Below are 18528 nucleotides of genomic sequence, written 5' to 3'. Positions count from 1 at the left end.
GAAGCGGATGGAAAAGTTTCTTTAAAAAAAAAAAATCTTGATGGTAACTAGACTTACCATGGTGATCACTTTGATTTAGAAATATGAAATCATTATATTGTGTACCAGGAACTAATATAGTGTTGTTGATCAGTTATACTTCAAAAACAGACAAGCTCATAGAAAAAGAGATCAGAATTGTGATTACCAGAGAGGCATGGCATGGGGGAGGGGGAATTTGATGAAGGTATCCAAAAGGTACAAACTTCCAATCATAAGATAAATAAGAATTAGAGATGTAATGTATTAATACAGCATATATGTTAAATGTGAAAGTTGTTAAGAAAGTAAATCCTAAGAGTTCATCATTTCATCTTTTTTTTTTCTTTTATTTTGAATCTGTATGAGATGGTAGATATCACTAAATTTATTATAGTAATCATTTCATGACTTCTATAAGTCAGATCATAGTGCTCTCTGCCTTAAACTGATACAGTGCTATGTGTGAATTATGTGCTTAGTTGCTCAAGTTGTGTCTGACTCTTTGCGACCCCATGGACTGTAGCACACCAACCTCCTCTGTCCTTGGGCATTCTCCAGGCAAGAATATTGGAGTGGGTTGCCATGCCCTCCTCCAGGGGATCTTCCCAACCCAGTGATCAAACCCAGGTCTCCCGCATTGCAGGCAGATTCTTACATCTCAATAAAACTGGAAAGAAAAAAGAAGAGGGGACAGGCTGGCTCAAATCCCTGGTCTATGACCAGAATGCTGTACTGACTCTCAGTTAATGATAATGGCTAACATATTATGTCCTAAGTGTTCTATCCATTTTACATAAAATAACTCATTTAGCTTGCCTTATGTAGAAGTCATATAACTAGTAAGAGATTAATTACATTGTAGATAGCCTTGATTAAAGGTCAAATTGGAGTTTGATCTTGAACAGTTAGGCAGACAAGAGCAATTTTAGTTCTTAAGCAGGAGAAAAACATTAGAGGGAAGGTACTTCTGAAAAACTAATCTCATGTAAGAATATATTAAAAGATGAGGAAAGCAAGAAAATGAAATAGTAATTGCGGTAATTAGATGAAGGCATAAAACTAGACAATCTCTTAAGTTTCCTAAGGAAAAGCCGTGTTGTCCAATGGTAAGGTCCTAGTATCAGAAATACCTGAATTTGAATCTAGCTTTGCTACAAGGTATATGCTTGACTTTTGGAAAGTTACTGAGCCGTTCTATGCCTTTATTTTCCTTATTTGTGTAATATTTAACAGTTAAATATCAACTACTTCAGAATAACTGTGGCTGCACCTAGTACTTTTGTTAGTATGGTATGTGCTACACCCCTTGCTACCGCAGAGGGTTTTATAAAATAACAATAAGAGTTTTTAGAAGAAGCATCATTATGTCCTATACACAGATGTGTAGTGAATGTTGAAAAATTATTGACAACGAATGGGGAAAAAAAGGTTCGAAAGCAAGATTTTGAGGCTAAAAGAATGGTTTTAATGGGAATTAGCTTTGTGGAAAGAAGGTCAGATTTAGAGTCAGAAGACATTGGTACAAATCTGACTTCTGATGCTTACTTTGTGACCTTGCACAGACCATACAAACTCTCTATCCTCAATTTTTTCATCTTTACAGAATATGATTATGGTGTTTATCTCACAGAATAAGAAGAATCACTTGAGATACTGTGTATAGGAACACATTGTAAAACACTCAGTGCAGATATTGTGAGATTATTAATTGGCGTAATAACAGAAATTAGCAAGTTAAATGAAAGAGCCAGTTATTATGGGAAATGGAAGGGTTTTTTTGGTTATGTTGAACATAAGATGACAGTGGGGTTTCCAGGTAGAGAGTTTCCACAAACATTTGAAAATACAAGCCTGAAATTTGGCTGATGGGAGAGAGCTAAAGCTGTTAGCATTGGAGTAATATTTGAAGCCATTAGAGAAAGAATGATTTCATTGAGAAAATTTAGTGAGAAATCACTACTCTGTGAATATGTTTTTATCTGTGTACATATTTAAAAAAGCGTAGTTTTTTAAATGTTCTGTTTATAGATGCTTGTATACACAGAAAAGTACTGTATATCCGCTTACTGCTTTTCCGCATTTAAAATATAAGCTACTTAAGGAAAGGGTGGCATCTTGTAACCAGTTAGTTTAGAAAAGTGTCATACATAAGAGATACAGAAATTAATGTGAGTGGTTATTTAATGAACAGAATTTTTCATTTCCAGTGTTCCAAATTCTAACCAACTTCCCTTTCTTGTGGGGTATATAGCAAAAAGCATCGCAAAGTCCACAAAAACAACACACTCCCTTAGTTGGTGAGGTAAGTTTATATAATCACCTTTCTTTGAAATTTTTTATTACTGCAATGAAAATGAAATAGTTTGCATGTGATTATCATATGTTTTTAGTGATCAAATTATTGGCATTTTCTTTTTTCCCTTCACAAAAATCTACTTACTAGGGAGAAAAAGACATGGGCCAGGAAGTTTATTACCATCTATAGATCAGGATTTTTTTTTTAATTTATACACATCCATCCACCCTCCTTGCATCCCCAGCAGAGATATCATCTCCCTCATCCATTTTCAAAGCTACTGTGTAATGAGAGATGGTCCTGAGATCTGTATCTAACACAGGTGATTGGTGTCAGTATTAAACCAAAAGCTCTACATAGTATTTCCACTTCAGAGCTCATTTCCTAAGTGTGTGTGTTATTGGTTATACTTTGTACACATTAATTTTATCATAAGTTGTACATTTTCATTACAAATTGACATGTAAGATTAATTGCTTATTAACCTTTTTAAAAATCTGTGCACCTGTTTTGATCTGTTAAACTGATGCTTACTAAATGAGTATTTTTCTTGTAGTTGGCTTTTTCATTAGCTGTTTTCCTTTGTCTTTGCCTTTTTATTTTTTGAGTTTATGATCACCACTTCCTTAAGAATGCATTAACATGTTTTTTCATGTGAATGATGACTTTGTTTTTTGTAAAATAAGTTATTTGAAAACCTAACACATGGGGCTTTATAAGCATCAGTTTTCAGCACAGTGTTGTCATAGCACAAGTGTTTCTAGATTGGTAAAATAATTGGAAATATTTTAAATTATCCATTATAAAGTTTTTTAAATCTTAGACATATAATAACTATTTTTGTTCATTTATTTGAGAACTTGGGCATTGGTGTAACACCTGAAAGATTCACTCAAGCATCTTCAGTTGTCTTTTCTTCTCATGGTAATAACTGTACAAACTTCTGACAGTCAGAATTTGATAAGTTAATATACTCTTCCTTTTTAAACCCAAATATTTCCTTCTTAATGATCCTTCTGGAGTAATTCATTATATGAAACTAAAGCTCTTCAGGAAAATGACATGTACACTTTAAAATTTCCAATTGTACCCTTGTTTTGTCTTGAAAGGTAATGAAGAGATGCTTGGAATAGGAAGCATGACTCTTGGGTTTATTGTTTTTAATTTATCACTAGCTCACTAAATAAGCAGAAATTCTTTATGTTATTGCTACATCTGTACTTCAGCTTTCTCTTCTTAGAACAGAGAATAATTTCCTTCTCACTTTAGAAAGTTTTTAGGCAATAAAATCATATTTGAAATTGTTTAAGTTCTTTAGAAGAAAATCATTACTCACAACTTACTACCTGTTATGACACATGAAGTCTGAATGACTGTGAACGTGGTCCTGTATGTTGGCGTCTTTACAAGTATATGTTAATATGTCTCTCTGCATGTGTATTTGTGAAATTCGTCGTGTGTGTGCATAGCTTGGTTTTGACACTGCTTCATTTTTCTCCACCTCTCCAGTGTCCCTTCCCATCCAGAAGGTCTCAACACACTGATGATAGTGCCTTGTTAGTGGTAAGAACCTTGCACAAAATGGAGTTTTACATTGCTGTAAGATTGGAGAATAGCTATTGTACTTTTCTTTCTGAATTGATCTAAATACTATAAAACATGATGAGCATCATTACTGAATGCTTTACAAGTAGTTAGAATGTCTCCCTACATTACTTTTCATGATTTACCCAGTATTCCAAGTATTCTGCAGATGTGATTCAAATACCTTTGTTAGTGTTCTCAAAAGTAAAACATCTGCATTGAGAACCATATTGGCTTTGTATGTGTGTTGGAGGAGAGGGCATAATATATTAGTTTTTAAAATGTAATTTCTAATTACGGATGTACGTTGTTAATCATTAATTTGTTTTGTGAGTCACTTGTATGATGAATGGTTACCTTATTACTTCATGATGCTAATTATACAACTGTGTATTTGACACCCTATTTTATTATCTATTTTAAGCTACTGAAAATCCCAAACTTTAAAAAAAATACTTCCATCTCAAGATTATCCCTCCATACCCATTTTATGTTTTAAACTAAGGGAAACATTAACTTGGAATGCTGTCTACTGATCTTTGTTAACATTAGTTTGCTTTTCTTTTTAAATTTTATTTGATTTTATTGAACACATGCAAATTTAGAAGATACCGTAAAACACATTGGTTTACTTATTGTCTGTTTCATTAGCTGAAAATGAGTATAACACAAGAACATTGAGAGCCTCATTTTTATCAGCTTTGCAAGAGCCAAACCATTTACACAATTGGTTTTCCCATCATGTTTTATGTTACTTTTTTCACTGTAGTATTGAAAAGCAGCAGTTCAAAAGCCTATTGTCTGTAGCAATTCCTGTCTTAGGAGCTGGTAACTGCTGCCTCTGTGCATGCTACTGCATGAACTACATACATCAGCATGAGATTTCTGTTACATAAACTTTCACTGTCAAAATCTCTGTGTTCTGCAATCACCATTTCCTTTATGATGGATAAAGCACATTTTAACTGGGCAGTCTTATAAAGAAATAAGCTTCTGGAGTTTTAGTTGAAGTTAATTGGCTTGAGAAGCAAATAATAAATTAATGTAGAAAATACTGAGAGCCTGTGATGATCCAGACACTGTACCAGCATTATTTCATTCATCTTCACAGCAGCCTAAAGAGCTAAGGGTAAACTTAACACTATTTTACAAATGATTACTGAGGCACAGAATGTTTTGTCCAGATGTGACTTCTCCAAGATCACATAGCTAATAAGTACAAGGCTGGTTCAGATCTAGATCCAGGTGACTTAAAACCTGCATGAACACCGTGCTATGTTGCCTCCTGTACTATAATTGAAAACACTTTAGGGAACTGAAGATGAGATTTAATAACACATACAGTAAGTGCTGAATGCCCAAACGTTTTTATCAAGGAAAAAGTGGAATTTGGAAAAACAGCCACAAAATCCCCCCTTAGCGTGAAATTTGAAATTTCAGCCATTTTCAAACATGTACACTAATATTTTACTTAATGGTATTCATGTCTGGCCTAAATTAGATGGCCTTTAAAAGCAAGAACCATGTCTCAGATATTTTTGCATGCCAAATAGTGTCCAACATGTACACAAAGAGCCATTTTTTAAATCATACCTCTCCTCTGGTCTTATCAAAACTACTCTTAAATGACGTAAGAGCTTAAGTATCATCTTCACATGGTAGAATAAAGTCCATATACTTCTTAACATGGCCTATAAGTTCCTGTGCACTCTGGCTATTATCTCTCTCTCGTCTCTGGTCTCATGCTATGTCAGCATTTTTTTCTGCTCTACAGATATGAGAAACCCTTTTCCACCTCAGGATCTTTGCAAATGCTGTTCCCTCTGCATGCAATGTCGTTCATTCCCTGCATATACCCCTTGACTCCTACTGATCTATCTGGTATCAACTTAAATGTCACATCCTTAAAATGGCTTTTCTGCAACACTGCTTACCCCAAATCAGTTCTCCACTGTTACTTGTCTTCATAGTACTTTTAGGTGGGAGTTTATTGTTTTTTATATCCCTCCCCCAACAATAGACTGTTAGATTATAAGTTTCATGGGCATGGGGATATTCTCTGTTGCATTTACCTATGTATACTCAATCCCTATGATAATTCCTGGGATATATTATTTATAATTACTAATAAGTAATTCCTGAATAATTTGGAAGTTTTATGTATTCTTTACATGTAATAATTGCTCATTTGTTAAGGTGGTCAAGTGGTTAGGATTAGGTGTTTTCACTGCAGTGGCCCAGGTTTAATCCAGGGAACTGAGATCCTGCAAGTTGCATGGTGTGGCTAAAATAAATTAAATCACAGTCAGGAAAAAAAGAAAAAGTTGTCAAAAAAAAAAAATAGTTTTGTGATGAGAAGGTCTGATGATACAGCAAGTAAATGTTGAATTTGATTTAAAGACCTTGAAATATGGGATTTGGTATAAGTATTAGAAATGTTTAATATCTGTTACACTAACATTCCCTTCAGGCTTTGTTGCTTTCGTATATATTACATGTATGTCTAGCCCATTTCTAGATACTAGCAAGCATCTAGACTCATTTCACTTCCTCTTCTCTCCATTCCTTTTTTCCTTCTTTGCCAACTTAGTGCTAGATACTAGCAAAGATTTTGACTCATTTCACTTCCTCTTCTCTCCATTCATTTTTTCCTCCTTTGCCAACATAGTTCCATTTAGCCTTTTTATACTTGAGATTGGGCTTCCCTGGTAGCTCACATGATAAAAAAAAACTGCCTGCAATGTGGGAGACCTGCGTTTGATCCCTGGCATTCAATTCTTGGGTTGGGAAGCTCCCCTGGAGGAGAACATGGCAAACCACTCCAGTAGTCTTGCCTGGAGAATCCCAATGGACAGAGGAGGCTAATGGGCTACAGTCTGTGGGGTCTCAGAGTCAGACATGACTATGACTAGGCACACAGCACATACTTGATATTGACAGTAATTCAAGTCCATTTGATTATAAGGAAGCCCAGGAAATCTAAACAAGTAAAAGCATATAAAATGTAAGACTGCTGTCACAGTCTGTTCTTGGTACATTTCTTTCTTCACTTTTTTCTGCCTGAAGATAGATAATGTTGCTGTGAGTATTACATGTTTTTTTTTTTTTTTTTTTTTGCACACATAAAAAAACATTGCTATCTATCAATTCATTAAAATTATAGTTGTATTTATTTTATTGACCATCTTACCTTTTTCTAAATACCACTTGTGTTCCTGTTCATTTATCCCATGATTCAGGTATTTGTGATCATAGTTTAATTTTTTTAATTATTTAACTTATAAAGACTTTAATATCTTTAAGCCTTTGGCATTTTTAACAGGTAAAATCCCACCAAAGCACCCTTTGTGATAGTCTTGTCTTCTCTGATTTCCATTCCCCACCAGTAAAAAAAAATTGTCATGTTTTGAACAGCTTTTATCTATAAAATTCTGTATAATAGATTATAACAGTATCTCTAATATATTTAACTAGTTGTATGTATTCATAGATTGGTGAAAGGATAAAAGATTCAAACAAAAGGAAAATTGTATGTTTTAGAGGTCATTTGGACTTTCACAGAAGCAGAAATGAAATGCTGGTTCATCCTTAAGGTGTGATGCAAAACGCTTACATCCTGGCATTTCACTCCAGAGCCATTAAACTGAATTATAATAAATCTAATTTGGATTAATATTGAAAAAAATATTGCCCTTATTCATGTCAGTTCTGGTCAGTTAAAATGAACTCTTTGACTGGATTTGTTTCCCTTGTTATAGGAATAGCACAGGACTCATTTGTTTCTAAGGCTGTTTTGCTATTAAAAAATTACGTTCTATTTTATTTCTATATTAAATCTTATCTTTCACTTCTTGATTAATGTAGTATGGGGTATTGAAATAGTTGAATTAAAGGTGGAGAAACTGTGTTAAATTACAGGCCTTTTCTCCCAGGTATTCTCTTTCTGCCCTGTCAGTGTCTTAGTGAACCATTTGAAAATTTGTCAGTGACCTTTCCTTTTCTGCTTTTACTGAGAAGACCTGCCTGCCTGCCTGCCTGGCTGTCTGACATTTTCTAACATAAATGCTGCCTTCTGTTTCTTCTCATTTTCTTTTGCAATTTAGTCGCTGTCAGGTGTGAATCAAGTGGGTTATGCTGCTCCCCTGCCTCATGCTTCTGCCTTCAGGCCTCTTCAGGTATCTGTATATCTCGTTATTGTAATTTACCAGGAATTTTTGCAAGTTTTATTATGCCAGAAACATAGAGCCTTCATTCATTCTTTATATTGAGATTTTGCTTGAAATATTCTAATTTTATTATCAAAGAATTTTTTGATCATGAGTTTACTTTGTAACTTTGTTACTATTTTACTTTGATCATGAGTTTTTATTTGAATTAACTCTGTTGGCTAAGTGCATGCGAAATAACTTGAGTCCCAGTCTCCCAAACTGGGAGACTGTCCGCTGCCAAAACCCTTTTATAGCAGGGGTCAGTAAGCTGTGGTCCCTAGGCCACCTGTTTCTGTTTTATTGACACACAGCCACTCCCATGTGTCTATGGCTGCTTTTGTGCTTAAGTAGGAAGTTACAGTGGAGATCATATGGCCTGTAAGTCTAAATGAAAAACCTGTGGTGTTTTATTTTTTGAAGGCTTCCCTCTAAGGTTGATAATTCCATGCTTATTATCATTTGATACATAAATGATTAATAATCCTCATTGTCAACCAGGTCCTCTCCTTGTCTAACTTATATCTGTCCTCCTGTGATTTACACCGCACCTGTTTCTTCTTTTCAGAGTAGAGATTTTCTAGTTATTTAGTAGTTCTTATGTAGGGAGAATCTTTATAATTGAAAATTATTTTGATGCCTCCCTTGTCTTATCTGTAAGTTAAGCTTTGGCCCTTTTGTGTACCTTTCCTAACCTGTTTGTCCTTATGGACTTTCACAAGTTCTCTGCCCTCCATTTTGGCTCCATGGTCCCTCTCATTAGAGCCCACGTGGTGCTGAGCATGAAACCAGGGTTATTCACATCTTTACCTGAGTGTTAGGTTGGGGTTTTCCTTTTCAATGTTCGTTTTACTCAGTACCCACTGTAATTCTCAAATGTTTTAATTATACTCCTAAATGATAATAATTTCTGAGTATTGTATCTTGTTTTCCTGCTTAATTTTTATTTGTGAACATTTAAAATTTTCTAGCTTACCAGAAGGCAATGGCACCCCACTCCAGTACTCTTGCCTGGAAAATCCCATGGACAGAGGAGCCTGGTGGGCTGCAGTCCATGGGGTCGCTGAGGGTTGGATACGACTAAGCGACTTCCCTTTCACTTTTCCCTTTCATGCATTGGAGAAGGAAATGGCAACCCACTCCAGTGTTCTTGCCTGGAGAATCCCAGGGATGGGGGAGCCTGGTGGGCTGCCATCTTTGGGGTCGCACAGAGTCGGACACGACTGAAGCAACTTAGCAGCAGCAGCAGCAGTTTACCAGAATACTTTCAGAATCTAGAGTCATGTCCTTCCAGATGCTAACCCCAACTTACTTCTGTAAACCTGATAAACCTTCTTTCTGGTTCTTATTGAAGCTATTCATACCTGAATGACTCCTGAAAAAACTTTCTAATTCTCTTCTATATTAACCTTTTGCTAGCCTTTCTCAGTACGTTCCTTATTTGAACAACACAGAAAATTATCTGAGGGACTGTTTTCAAAATTCTTTCAAGGAAGGTATATAAGAGAAAAGTTAATTTGTTACAGTCAGGATATCAGCATGGTTTGAGCTAATTATTTTATATACTGGAATGCAAATCAGTTAGATTTACAGTTTCAATAAAAATATATTTTAAAAAGTCCCCATTTTATAAGTCCCGTCTAGTCTGGCTTTGTTTTCCATTATACCCAACTGCATGTTATCTTTTGGTACTTCTGGAGGTGAGAATATTGGCTGCCATTCAGTGGAATGTGTTTTAGCTCTTCCTTACCTAGTTCAGTTCAGTTGCTCAGTCGTGTCGGACTCTTTGCAACCCCATGGACTGTAGCACACCGGGCCTCCCTGTCCATCACCAACTCCTGGAGTTTACTCAAACTCATGTCCATTGAGTCGGTGATGCCATCCAACCATCTCATCCTCTGTCGTCCCCTTCTCCCGCCTTCAGTCTTTCCCAGCATCAGGGTCTTCTCACATGAGTCAGTTCTTTGCATCAAATGGCCAAAGTATTGGAGTTTCAGCTTTAACATCAGTCCTTCCACTGAATATTCAGGACTTATTTCCTTTAGGATGGACTGGCTGGGTCTCCTTGCTGTGTAAGGGACTCCCAAGAGTCTTCTCCAACACCACAGTTCAACAGCATCAATTCTTCAGTGCTCAGCTTTCTTTATGGTCCTACTCTCACATCCATACATGACTTCTGGAAAAAACATAGCTTTGACTAGACGGACCTTTGTTGGCAAAGTAATGTCTCTGCTTTTTAATATGCTGTCCAGGTTGGTCATAACTTTTCTTCCTAGGAGCAAGCGTCTTTTAATTTCATGACTGCAGTCACCATCTGCAGTGATTTTGGAGCCCCAAAAATAAAGTCTGTCACTGTTTCCAGTGTTTCCCCCTCTGTTTGCCATGATGGGACCAGATGCCATGATCCTTATCTAGTAGAGTTGCCTATTAACTTTATCATTTTATTTCCTAAATGTGTTAAAAGTTTCTAATCTATCTCACAGTAATAGGTCTTTTTAATTTTTTTTTTCCCCTCTGTATCTGGAATAATCTCTACTTCTTATGTTTTTCAGTTTGTACCATTGGTTCTTCAACAGGTCTTTGTTTAGCTAACTAGCTTTCTCCTTCCTGTTTCATATTCTTTGACATAAGGATAGTCTTTTGTTCCCTTATAAAGATATCCAGCTTTTGCCTCGCTTGCCTGTTCATTCCCTTTACTAGTGCCTGTTGCTCTTACTTTAAACTTGTTATTTAAATTCCCATTTCTTCTCAGCATCCTAAACTTTGTTTACTGGCATCTTTATACTTGATGAACATATTGTCTTTTTCACTAATGAAGATGTGATACAGTTCTTCACTCAAGAATGCAGCTTACTTTTTAAGTCTTAATTCTTGGCCTGAGAGTATAAAATCAAGGAATCATTACCTCAGAATTGTCTTTCAGGTCAGTCCAGGAATTTTCTCAACAGCATGGCTTCTGTTTATTATTTATTTATAGCAGTTAAAATTTCCTTTCATCATTAATTTCACCTACCCAACTACAATTTGAGATAAAAGATTTCTGAAAATACTGAAACCCAAAAGGGAGAAAAAAGCATGGGAGTGTGTATATGTGTATGGGAGTGTATATATGTGTATGTATGTGTTTTAAAGTCATTCTGTTCAAAAATGTCTCAGTTAGCATAAATTATTGAGTACAATTCATTAATCATTGAATATAACTTGATATCAAGTCCTAAAAAACTGGTTAATTCTAGCTTTTGTTGATTTTACTTCTCTGCCATGTCTTTAATATCTTTAACCCAGCTAACCAATACTTCTTTTTTAATTAACTTCACTTCAGTCCCTTTTTTTAGGTATACCTTATACCAGTTGAGCTACTTCTCTCTCCTTTATAGTTCCTTTGGTCAATAAATTTAAAAGATCTTGGATTCAAATACTAGTCTCAAAATACAGCTATCATCTTGCACCATCTTATTTCCTACATGAAATGAAGAAACCTTCATTACTCTTTCTTAAAACATTATTTGAGGAGTAGAGGAGAAATACTTTAGAAAGTATCCCAGAAAAACACTATTGTAAAATAAAATTTTATTCTCTCCTATACATTTCCCAATAAAATTTTCTGCCTTAGGATGATTTTAATTTTTCACAGTCTTAGGAAAGACCTGTTACATAATAGGACTATCTTTAGAGAATGTGTTACTTAAATCTTATATTCTCTAGAACCAAGTAAAAGATTTGGCATTAAAAAATATTCAAAATTAATTTATTATACCAAATTCTCATTTCTGAATTTTATTTTGAATAGAGTTGCATGATTTTTTTTTATAATCCCTAAGTTACCACAAATGTGGAAAGTACCTCTTCTTGAATAATAAGTATTGATGTATTTATTTCTCCACAGAATGATGACAGATCTAATGCTGTATCAAATTCACCTACAACAGAAACAGGTAATAGACACAAAAGTACAATTAACCACATCCTTATTATAATTCTTTACCAGCGTTTTCCTGATAAATTCCTTCTTAAATGGCAGTGGCTTCCTTTTCTGAGAAATCAGGCACAAATATGGGAACTCTGCACATTTTTCATTTTTTAATTCAATTGGTTGTTCAGCTACTCAGCCTTTTGATACAAAAAAATGAGTATTTGCTAGCAGGGCTATAGGTTGGCACAAGACTATTTAATATATTAACATTCATTCTGTCTTTATTGATAACACCAAGAATAACATGACAATTAAAAATACATACATGAAACTTCGCTGGTGGTCCAGTAGTTAAGAATCCACCTTTCAATGCAGGGAGTGTAGGTTTGATCCCCGGTTGGAGAACTAAGATCCCACATGTCGTGGAGCAGCTAAGCCCACACACCACAACTAAAGTGAAAGATTCAAACAAACAGGGAATTCCCTGGTGGCCTAGGGGTTAGGATTCCAGGCTTTCACTGCCATGGTCTGGGTTCAATCCCTGGTTGGGGAACTGAGATTCCACAAGCCATGTGGCGTGGCCTAAAAAATAAAAATACATACAAACAGCCCTCCTGTTTTCAGGGTTACTTTTCTGTACCAGATTTTTCTATTAATAAAATTATTATTTTATATCATTGCAACATTTAACATTTCTTTTTCATTTATCATTTATTGAACTTTTGTCACGTCTATTATTATATTTAATTTTTTTCCATCTCCTTTAATTTTATTTTGCTTTTCCATGCTGATTCAGCTCATCATTCCCCTGCATATTCTTTTCCTGCTGCTATCCAGAGAAACCAGCCCCAGCGCCCTGAAAGCTTCCTTTTCCGGGGAGCTGTCAGGACAGAAACAAACAAAGGTAGGTGGTAGTGACTAAAAGAGGGATAGGGGTGGAGGTGGTTATACAATGACATTAACTGTTAACATGCTTTTGAATTTCTCCCCTGGGAATTCCTTGGCAATCCAATGGTTAGGACTCGGTGCTCTTGCTGCCAGGGCCCGGGTTCAATCCATGGTCAGGGAACTAAGATCCTGCAACCTGTGTGGTGTGGCCAAACAAAAACAAAACACAATAATAAACTTCTACCCTGTGGTGTCACTGAGACAAAGTTTTAAGCTCTGCATTTGTCTGTGATCTCACTGACATTAAAGGAAGAGAATCTTAATCTTGCTTAAATTCCTTTTGTTCAGAAAGTTTCTTAGTATCACCTAAAAGCAGGTTATAGTGTTTGAACAAAAAAAAAATACTCTTTTAGGGTTCAGGGAATGAATGTCTCTTCTCCCTATAACATCCTCTTAGATTTTTCCATTGGTAAAAGCTGTCTATATTGTTAAAGAAATGAATCAGTAATTTAAAAACAGATCTACGTAGCCTCATGGTTTTTAGTTAATATGGCAAATCTCTGCTTATCCCCAAAGAAGTTACCTAAATGTGGAAACAAGACATTTCACTCCCAAAATCACTGTAAATGTAACTGATAGATATAGTGAGATTTAAACTCAAACCAGAGGTGTGCTGCTGGTGGGACTGTAAATTAGCATAGAAAACTGTTTACATTATCTGCTTATGCTGAATACTTGTTGAGTTGGTCAGGTAGTTCACTTGGTTTTAGATAAAAATAAAATAAATTTTTCATTTTCATGAAGAACTTTATTGAACAAACTTTTGGCCAATCCGATGTATCCTATGAATAGCAACTTTACTTTCTGAAACATGTAATATCTATACCAAAAGATATGTACAAAAATATTCATAGCAATGTTATTCATAATAGCCCCAAACTGAATGTCCATCAACAACAATACAATGGATACATAATTATGGTATGTTTGTACAATAGGATACCAAATAGGCAATGAAAATGAACAAGGTAATACATACAACAATGTGAATAAATCTTATAATGTTGATCAAAAAGATGCCAAACCCAAAAGCATACACACATATAATATGGTTTTATTTATAGAAAGTTCAAAAATGGACAAAACTAATCTGTGGTATTAGAAGCGAGGAAGTTTACATAGTTAGAACCCATGGTGTTAGAAATAACTCTTGGGTACCAATGGGCAGAGAACAGGAGAGAGTCTCCTGGGTGTTGGTAATTTTCCATTTATTGACTTGCTTGTGTCTACTTTGTGATGATAATTTATTGAGAGCTCTTTGCTTATGATTTGTGTAATTTTGGGGGGTGTGATATTCAATAAAAACACTTTTAAATGGATGTGATCAAACACAAAATAGTTGAGCCCAATGGATAATGGACATTTGGTAGTTTTTCATACTATTCTCCCTATTATTGCGCATATTTTTAAATTTCCATTATAAAATCCTTTTTTTAAAAAGGCAATACAGAAGTAGAAAGTGCTGTACTTTCAAGGAAACTGATCGGGCGGACCTGAGTATTTTTGCAACACTAGCAGTCGCTTTTCTGTCTCACATTATCAATATTTTTTAGGTCATGCTTCACCCCTCCTTTCATCTTCTGTACCAACCACTGATTTGAAAGATCCGGTAACAAGACAGAATTCAAGACAGAGAGAAGAAGAGCTAGAATTAATAGATCAACTACGGAAAGTATATACATTGCCTTTGAGTTAAACTTTTTTAAGTGATATTGCTGTAACCCATGATCCTGGCATTACTTTTTCATTTAACTTACACATTTTTAATAGAATCAACAGCTGTCCATTGTGTGATGAATTTTTTCAGCTATTTACTAGGAAAATGAGATGGGTTACTCCATAAAGCTCAACCCCTGGCCCTACTTATTTAAAATTTTTTTCTGCTTCAATGTAGAGAAATCTTGTTAGAGTTAATAAAAATTAATGTATATGTGCACATATATATACCACACTTAATCATATGTAGGGTTTATTTGAAAATTGTATCTAGTTTTTTGTTTTTAATCAGAAAATTGTAAATGAATTCTGGTGTGGGACTTGGCAGCACTGTCACCTGTGCCGCACGTATATACATACGTTGACCACACACATATACATGTGTGTGTGTAATACTGGATCTCCTTAGATTATTGTCTTAGGATAGAAAGATAAAATAAGAGATTGTGGTACTTAAGTTATTTGCTTTTTATCTTGATTTTTAGCATATTGAATACCGGTTGAAGGTATCTCTGCCTTGTGATCTTGGAGCAGCTCTAACCGATGGTGTCGTTCTTTGCCATTTAGCCAATCATGTGCGGCCTCGATCTGTCCCAAGCATTCACGTTCCCTCACCAGCTGTAGTAAGTTTAATGCTTAAAAAAAGTTGGTTCTTCACCAGACATTTGTTAAGAGGCAGGCATTATGCGAGTGCTAAGGATACAAATATGAATAGAGTCTAGCCCCTGCCTTCTGGGTCTTCTGCTAGAGAAAAAACAGGCCTGTAAACAGTAACTTACATCTGTGTGCTATTATAAAAGAGTTGGGTCAGACATGTGCTATGGGAATACAAAAAAGGGACCACTTCAGTGCTGCCTGGAAAGTTCAGGAAAGCCTTGCCAGCAGAGGAGGAGGTAAAATTTGAACTAATTCTTTAAGTATGAGTAGAAATTTGCCAGCATTACAGAGAGGGAGAACGTCATCCTGGACATAGTATTCCGAGATGAAAAAGCTAAGGAAGATCATGGCATATTAAAGGAATAACACCTTACCCCTAAATATTTCTGAGAATGTCCTAGGTCACTTTGCTCTTACCCATAGCTTGAAGCCAGGGATTGTAGGATGTGGGCGCTAGACCCTGTTGGTGGCAGTGGGATATGATTCATTCAGAGCTCCCTGTGGGATCAGCCCGAAACTGAGAAGAGACAGCTGTGAGCCCTTAGCAGCCAGCAGGGAGTGGGGGTAGGAAAGGAGGATAGATGCACAGGCTGAGTAGAGACACTGGATGAGACACCAGTAGCATTCACAGGTGATATTTGCATATCCCCAGTTATTCCAAGAATATCTTTTCATGGCTGTTTTTCCTCCTGTCCCCTCACCAATACACAGACACACAGCAGGATATAATCAAAGTTTCCACATTGCATTGATTATTATTTGATGTTGTGACATCTCTTTTGATGAGTCTGAATGGTTACTGTGCATTTGTAACATGCTTAGCAGTGTCTAACCTTTTCAGAATCTCATTTTCTGGTCATTTGTTGTTATTTAGCACACGCTTCCTGATACAAATCCTTTAGTCTTAATGCAGTTGTATCCAGGCCTCTGGATTGCCACTCAGGACGTTCATCTTGCTGCCTCTCCAGATGCAAATCGTTTAAGCCTCCCAAGGACCTTTTATTCTAATTATAAAAGCTGCTTTTGTTACCAAGGTCCCAGGAGACTGATACAGCCCTTTTCCCTCTAGCACATCCAAAAATAGAGTCATGCATTTGCTTCTAAAGAAAATAGGTGGCCAATTTTTATTTAGTGACCTCAGAAAACAGGCTTTCGGCTTTGTGTAGAAAAGACAAAGAGGAGTAACAGTCCTGCCAAGTCAACTATGCTTCCAAGACTTGAAAGACTTGGTTTGGGTCCTGAGGTGGTGATTAAGAGAATAGGAATTGGCATGCTATTTGGCCGCGCCAGAAAGGGAAGGGCTTATTCATACTTTGCATTCTTCCCAGTTTCTGTCAACTGAGTTAAGAAACATAATGTTTTTTAATAATATAAAATAAATCTGTCATTCTTCATATATTCCAGGGAAATACTTAGGAAGTAGCAAGGAGCTCATGTGGAAAGTGAAATTTGAGAGTACAGGTGACTAACGATCTTTATCTTGATCACTCAGAGTACCTTTCATTTAAGCATGTAAAATACATATAGGAAAAATAACAGTATTTTATAAATGTTAAACCACTTAGAGAAATTAAACACATGGACCTTGTTTATCAAAGAAACAGGGATATAACATTAAGTTTTGTTGTTGTTCAGTCCCTAAGTCATGTCCAACTCTTTGCGACCTGATGGACTATAGCACGCCAAACTTCCCAGTCCTTCACCATCTCCCAGAGCTTGTTCAAACTCATGTCCATTGAGTCAGTGATGCTATCCATCCATCTTGTCTTCTGTCATCCCCTTCTCCTCCTATCTTCAATCTTTCCCAGCATCAGGGTCTTTTCTAATGAGTCTGCTCTTCACATCAGGTGGCCAAGGTATTGGAGCTTCAGCATCAGTCCTTCCAGTGAATATTCAGGATTGATTTCCTTTAGGATTGACTAGTTTGATCTCTTTGCAGTCCAAAGGACTCTCAAGAGTCTTCTCCAACACCACAGTTGAAAAGCATCAATTCTTTGGCACGCAGCCTTTTTTATGATCCAATTCTCACATCATACATGACTACTGGAAAAACCATAGCTTTGACTAGACGGACCTTTGTAGGCAAAGTAATGTCTCTGCTTTTTAATATGCTGTCCAGGTTGGTCATAGCTTTTCTTCCAAGGAGCAAGCATCTTTTAGTTTCATGGCTGCAGTCACCATCTGCAGTGATTTTGGAGCTGAAGAAAATAAAGTCTGTCACTGTTTCCACTGTTTCCCCATTTATTTGCCATGATCTTCATTTTTTGAATGTTAAGTTTTAAGCCAGCTTTTTCACTGTCCTCTTTCACCTTCATCAGGAGGCTGTTTAGTTCCTCTTTGCTTTATGCCATAAGGGTGGTGTCATCTGCATTATCTGAGGTTATTGATATTTTTCCCAGCAATCTTGATTCCAGCTTGTACTTCATCCTGGCATTTCACATGATGTACTCTGCATATAAGTTAAATAAACAGGGTGACAATATACAGCCTTACTCCTTTCTCAATTTTGAACGAGTCTGTTGTTCATGTACAGTTTTAACTGTTGCCTCTTGACCTGCATACAGGTTTCGCAGGAGGCAAGTAAGGTGGTCTGGTATTTCCATATCTTGAAGAATTTTCCAGTTTGTTGCGATCCACACAGTCAAAGGCTTTAGTGCAGTCAATGAAGCAGAAGTAGATGTTTTTCCAGAATTCTTCTGCTTTTTCTATGATCCAACAGACGTTGGCAAATTGATCTCTGGTTCGTCTTCCTTTTCTAAATCCAGCTCATACATCTGGAAGTTCTTGGTTCATGTACTGTGAAGCCTGGCTTGGAGAATTTTGAGCATTACTTTGCTAACATGTGAAATGAGTGCAGTTGTGCGGTAGTTTGAACATTCTTTGGCATTGCCCTTCTTTGGGATTGGAATGAACACTGACCTTTTCCAGTCCTGTAGCCACTGCTGAGTTTTCCAAATTTGCTGGCATGAGTGCAGCACTTTAATAGCATCATCTTTGAGGATCTGAAATAGCTCAACTGGAATTCCATCACCTCCACTAGCTTTGTTCATAGTGATGCTTCCTAAGGCCCACTTGGCTTCAGACTCCAGAATGTCTGGCTCTAGGTGAGATGTTGGCTTCCATGCCTGATGCTTAAACCAGCAGATGAATTTGAACAGCTGAGTTTGTTAACCACTTTGGGAAATGGG

At 36.3% G+C, this 18528-nt stretch overlaps 1 protein-coding gene across 11 annotated transcripts in view; it reads left to right on the top strand.

Moving 5' to 3' along the window:
- Positions 1 to 18528, top strand: part of LRCH3 (leucine rich repeats and calponin homology domain containing 3) — a 104894-nt gene that overhangs the window by 75988 nt on the left and 10378 nt on the right. For 3 of the 11 annotated variants that reach the window (XM_055568503.1, XM_055568500.1, XM_055568505.1), the window contains exons 13-19: positions 2273 to 2323; positions 3827 to 3880; positions 8005 to 8076; positions 11993 to 12041; positions 12816 to 12923; positions 14521 to 14639; positions 15169 to 15306. In XM_055568503.1, the coding sequence (XP_055424478.1) occupies positions 2273 to 2323; positions 3827 to 3880; positions 8005 to 8076; positions 11993 to 12041; positions 12816 to 12923; positions 14521 to 14639; positions 15169 to 15306 (591 nt within the window). The remainder of the gene's footprint in view (positions 1 to 2272; positions 2324 to 3826; positions 3881 to 8004; positions 8077 to 11992; positions 12042 to 12815; positions 12924 to 14520; positions 14640 to 15168; positions 15307 to 18528) is intronic. The other 8 variants (XM_055568511.1, XM_055568508.1, XM_055568509.1 and 5 more) reach the window with 6 other exon arrangements.

This window comes from Bubalus kerabau, chromosome 2 (genome assembly GCF_029407905.1).
Source record: "Bubalus kerabau isolate K-KA32 ecotype Philippines breed swamp buffalo chromosome 2, PCC_UOA_SB_1v2, whole genome shotgun sequence".
Lineage (NCBI taxonomy): Eukaryota > Metazoa > Chordata > Mammalia > Artiodactyla > Bovidae > Bubalus > Bubalus kerabau.
This window is presented reverse-complemented; position numbering and strand designations above follow the sequence as displayed.